The sequence below is a fragment of the Octodon degus genome, unplaced genomic scaffold, assembly GCF_000260255.1.
Source record: "Octodon degus isolate 3935 unplaced genomic scaffold, OctDeg1.0 scaffold00004, whole genome shotgun sequence".
In the NCBI taxonomy this organism is placed as follows: Eukaryota; Metazoa; Chordata; class Mammalia; order Rodentia; family Octodontidae; genus Octodon; species Octodon degus.
The window spans coordinates 1,587,878-1,592,832 of NW_004524580.1; the positions used below are offsets into that span (position 1 = coordinate 1,587,878).

Below are 4,955 nucleotides of genomic sequence, written 5' to 3' on the forward strand. Positions count from 1 at the left end.
GTTTAGACAAGATATCACGTCTGCATCTTATACAATGAATAACTACTACAAAGACAATATGCAATGTATTAATTATTGTAACTGTCCTCCTAGCTTGTTTTGAAACTGTCTCATTGCTACTTCTTTCTCAACAAAATTATTTAAAAAATAAAAATAAAAATAAATATGAAAAACCCCAAAGTCCTTGGAGCTTAGAAGTTCAGACTTCTTCAAACTTTGAAATATTTGATTGTATAGTACATGAGATACCTGGGGGCAGGGACCCAAGTCTACACCCAAATCCACCTGAACCTGCCTGTGTGCTTTGAATGTGACCTGTCACATGAGGTGAAGCGTATGTTTTTTCTACTTGTGGCTTCATGTTAACACTCTAGAAGTGTTGGGATTTGAGGGCATTCTGGGTATTCAGGGTAGGGATACTGACCTTGTAACATAACTTAGAAACCTTTCAGCAAGATATGAATAGCATCCCATGTGGAACTTACCAACGAGGTCTTAATTTGCTCTTGAAACTGGTGATTTTGCAGTACCACTCATGGGATTTATGTAAAGTATACTCTTTGCAGAGTGATTCATATTTAGTTTATCTGTAAGAATGAACTCTGTTTGCATAGTGCTAAGCACACATAATTTAACACATGGCAACAGCTACAAGCCAGGCCAGCCTCTAAGACCATAGCAATTTTTTCCTCCATCCTCGCATCCCAACTCTGAACATGCAGGCTTTCTCCAGCACCAGCACTTCTTGCTGTTACTTTCAACTTGAAGGAAGTGCATGTTCAAACCAGTAACAATGATAGCATCTTAATTCTTATACTATTAGAGTAATTACCCTTAGTTTTCCAATTTCTCTGTTGATTTTTCTCATTTAGATTTAGAAAAATATATACATTTCCCAAGAAATACAATGCTCAGAAACCCTTCAAAGAATCTCAAAATCTTAGCTCAGTCTGGGTTTACCTTACTTATCGCTGCTGCCTATATTCTATAGCCACTATACTTTATGTTTGCAAATATTTGTTGAAAGATTGAATCAGTGAATTTGTCCCTATCTAGTTAAAGTGAAAATACTATTTCTCTCCTCTAAGGGTCTTGTGTTACTGTACCATGTGGATTTCCCTTGTATTGATTTATGGGTCTTTTTTTAGTTTTCTATAAGTTTGTGAGAAAGTGTGCGTGGAGCCCCAACACCCAAGCACGTATTTCCCTGGTACCTGTAGAAGGCGCTTCACTGAACATGTGCTCAGTAACTGTTTGGTGGCTGCATAACTAATAAAGCAAGGCTTTAATCCTATCAACACATTCATACAAAATCTTAGTGACTTTAAGCCAGATCCCAATCCCCAAGATGACATTTTTCCTCCCTACCACACTGTGTGTGTGTGTGTGTGTGTGTGTGTGTGTGTGTTTTAAGTATCTCATCACCCTTTCTATAAAGATCATCTCTTTTTCTATTTCTCTGTCCTCCTCAGAAACCTGCACTGAGATACATAACTAAAGAACAATCTCTCTGTTTCAGCTTGTAAGGTAAACTGTTTGGCAAATCAAATTTCTTCACACCCTTCTTACATGAGTCCTGTCTTCTAGCAAATATAAACATCTTTCCCAAATAAATGTCTAGTTCCCAGACTCCTTTGCCCCTTTAATTATGTTACTATGGATTTTTTCCCTGATTAGCACAAAAGCCTGTTGAAACCCTTGGCTGAAGGTCATTTTGCTGACAGGATTTACCACTTTTCTTAGAATCCAACCTAAGCTCTGAGGCCCATGACCACATGCCCACAGCTGCCTGTTGTACGCACTTCATCCTTGCGTCAATGAATAAAGCTGTTGTTGCCCTAGCTGTCTGCTCTTTCTTGAAATAACTGTCCATAAGACACTAAGTTCAGATTTTCAAGTGTACTTTAAAATTATTTTTCAGAAATATACCGTAATTTATAATCTGAGATTAAAACATGTCACTGACCCAGTATCACATATTCTACACGGCTAGGAATACGAGCACTTGGTTATTTTTCTTCATATTATTTCCAGAAAGGACATTAGAAACTTAGGCATCATATTTAAAATTGTTATCATATATATTGGGGATACACTGCTGGGGACTGAACCCACAGCTTCCCACTGAGCACCTCCCCAGTCTCCTGCCCCCACAACTTAAAATTATTCTTAAATTTTGAGACAGCATGTCACTGAGTTGCGTATGTGCCCAGGCTGGGCTCAAACCAGCAGACCTCTTATCTCCACCTCCTACAGTGCTGAGGTGACAGGGGTGGTTGACCACACTGAGCTTGTCATCATAATTTTAAATACCTGAAAAGATTTAACTTCTCATGTGTTGTAAATACTAACATTTTAGAATAAGGCCATGGCATCGTTGTTTTAAATATACCCAGTGAAATGTGAAGACTGCAGCACTTCATTTCCATTTACACAAATACAAGCAGATTCTTCTTTAAGTGGGAGACACTGTATTTCCTTTCTTCTTCAACCTGTACCTCTATTTATTTCCTTCACAGCATTTTTTCTTACTGTATTACGTAGTTACGCCTTAACATATTTTTTATTATATTATCTCCTGGTTAAGAAAAGTACACATATAATTAATTTTTTGGTGGATGTGGTGCTAGGGATGGAACCCAGGGTCTCTCTCAAGCATGTTAGCAAGCTCTACTACTGAATTATGTGCCTGGCTTCAAATTATTTCATTTGAAAAATGTCCAGTGATCATAAGCCTGTGTTAAATTTGTAATTTTGTGTAACGATTCCAATTATTAATTCACAATTGCTCAAAACATCATGACTGAAGTAGAAAAATGATTATTAAATATAAAACTGTCCGTCTTAATAGCACGTAAGTGTAGTAGGTTTCTTTTCAGTAAGTTCAGTTATGCGCAACTGAATTTTACCTTTTCTAGAATAATAAAGTGGTGCACAGCATCCATTCTACTCTCAGCTTTTGTCTTTACAGACTAATAACATTAATGAGAAGTACCTGCTAAAACAACTGATGCTTTGGTCTCCAAGGTCATCAGCAATTTTACACAGGAATCCATCATTTGTACAATAGTTCAGTGATCTGCCAGCTAACAGATCAATCCGGTCCTCCTTTAATTTGGTCAAAAAAAAAGAAGCTAAACACACATCAGAGTTATCTGAGCCGCTCACAGTTTTGTGGAAATAGAGCAAGAAGGCCTTGCCAAGAGTTACCCAAGGAATGTTCCTCACGTGACTTCCATTCACACCCTTCTACTGGAAAGGAGTTTATTCAGCCTAACATACTCGGGAGGAGCAGGCAAAACTACCTTAATAATATAATATTCTTATAAAATAATTTCCCTATGTCAATCAATCTCCCTGTGCATGTATATAGTATATCTGCACACAATGGAATACTGTCAACAATTTGGGCTTAGAGATTTAGAATTCTGTGGATGGAAAACAACCATCATATAATCTAACTGGAAAAACCAATCCTTACAATCAAATTAAATAGTTACATCAGACTTCTGGTGTCAGTTTAAATAATCATACTATACGTATCCCTATGAGAACTACTTCCCTTCTGAGTCCAGAAGGCTGACACTCGGCACCATACACGGGAGCGAAGGAACCTTCTCTCAGTGCGCGATGCCCTGACCAAAGGTGACCTCCCAAAACACACGTTCCGGCCTTTCTTTGGCCAGGTGCCTCTGGCATCTGCACAGCCTGCACAGTAAGATCCTGACATACAGGGCTGGGGAGATGGCTCAGTGGAATGAGCACTTCCCTGGCAAGCGTAAGGGTCTGAGTTCAATCCCCAATTCTGCAAAAAAAAAAAATCCTGACATACACGGTGCTCCTCCATTTGCTTAAATAAGGGAAAGCTGAGGAAGAGAAGCATTACCACCCCACCCCCAAGACTCCACCTGCCCTTGCTGTGCACACAAAATAAGCCAGCCGTGGTTGCTAAGATGTGAAACAAAGTAGACTGACACCGGCTCATCTGATGTACCACTGATAGATAATGTGTTAATGAAGGCCACAGGCACCAACTATCAGTACTTTCAAAATAAATTTTTATCATCACAAAAGAAATACACTTCGTACTGTATGTACTGTCTCTACGGTATAGTGTCAGCCGAATTCTTCCCAGTCCTCCCCTAGGACTTACGAGGTCCACACCATAAACGTTATAAATATGACACAGAGAGAGAACAGGTAAAATATCAACAGAGAGCAGGAACAATGACAGTATAATAAAAATCTCAAAAGGCATCTCATTAAAAACACATTAGGATTTAAATTTTCTGAAAACAAAAAGGACTGTGACCATTCATTGCAACCTATAATAACGGTGGCTCTTTAGAAAAGCAGTTTCATCCTGAAGGTACAAGCAAGCCAATTTGAGTGTTCAAAAGGAAAAACCATCAAGCAGAGTGATTTGTGTATAAAGAGAAGCGCTTCAGTGGAGCTCTGAGTTGATGGAGCTCTGAGTTGATGTAGTTCCGAAAGGAACAAAAGATCAACACAGATGATAACAGCCGGTTTGGGCCGCCACTCCCTGGAGCTCACGGCACTCACCGCCTCAGTGTGGACCGGGTGCACGGCGAACAGCAAGGCCGTCACAAAGGCAAGGCCCGGGCTCCTGAACACGGCTCGGTCACAGGTGTACATCAGCACGAGCGTCACCAAGCAGTGAAGGATCATGTTCACTGCGTGAAAGTAGAAGGGGTCCATGCCTGTCAATAGTATGTTGAGCCTGTAAAAAAGTAACAAGGAAAAAGTAAAGCCAGTAGCAGACATAAGTGTAAAGAAAGCAGGGGGAACTCTCACTTTAAAAGATAAGCCATGTAATTATTTTTAAATGCCTCCCAACAGTGGATTATTCTATATGGCAATAAGCACCATTTTTTCCTATCTCGGAATTGTCCTGTCTGCAGAAATCAATGCGCACATAATGTACGGTATCATTT

The 4,955-nt window shown here is 39.5% G+C and overlaps 1 protein-coding gene across 2 annotated transcripts in view; it reads right to left on the reverse strand.

Moving 5' to 3' along the window:
* Tmtc1 (transmembrane and tetratricopeptide repeat containing 1) overlaps positions 1-4,740 on the reverse strand; it is a 241,028-nt gene extending 236,288 nt beyond the window's left edge. For both annotated transcript variants that reach the window (XM_023716051.1, XM_023716045.1), the window contains exon 1: positions 4,564-4,740. In XM_023716051.1, coding sequence (XP_023571819.1) covers positions 4,564-4,719 — 156 coding nt within the window. In that variant the 5' untranslated portion in view covers positions 4,720-4,740. The remainder of the gene's footprint in view (positions 1-4,563) is intronic.
* Positions 4,741-4,955: the final 215 nt, after the last annotated feature.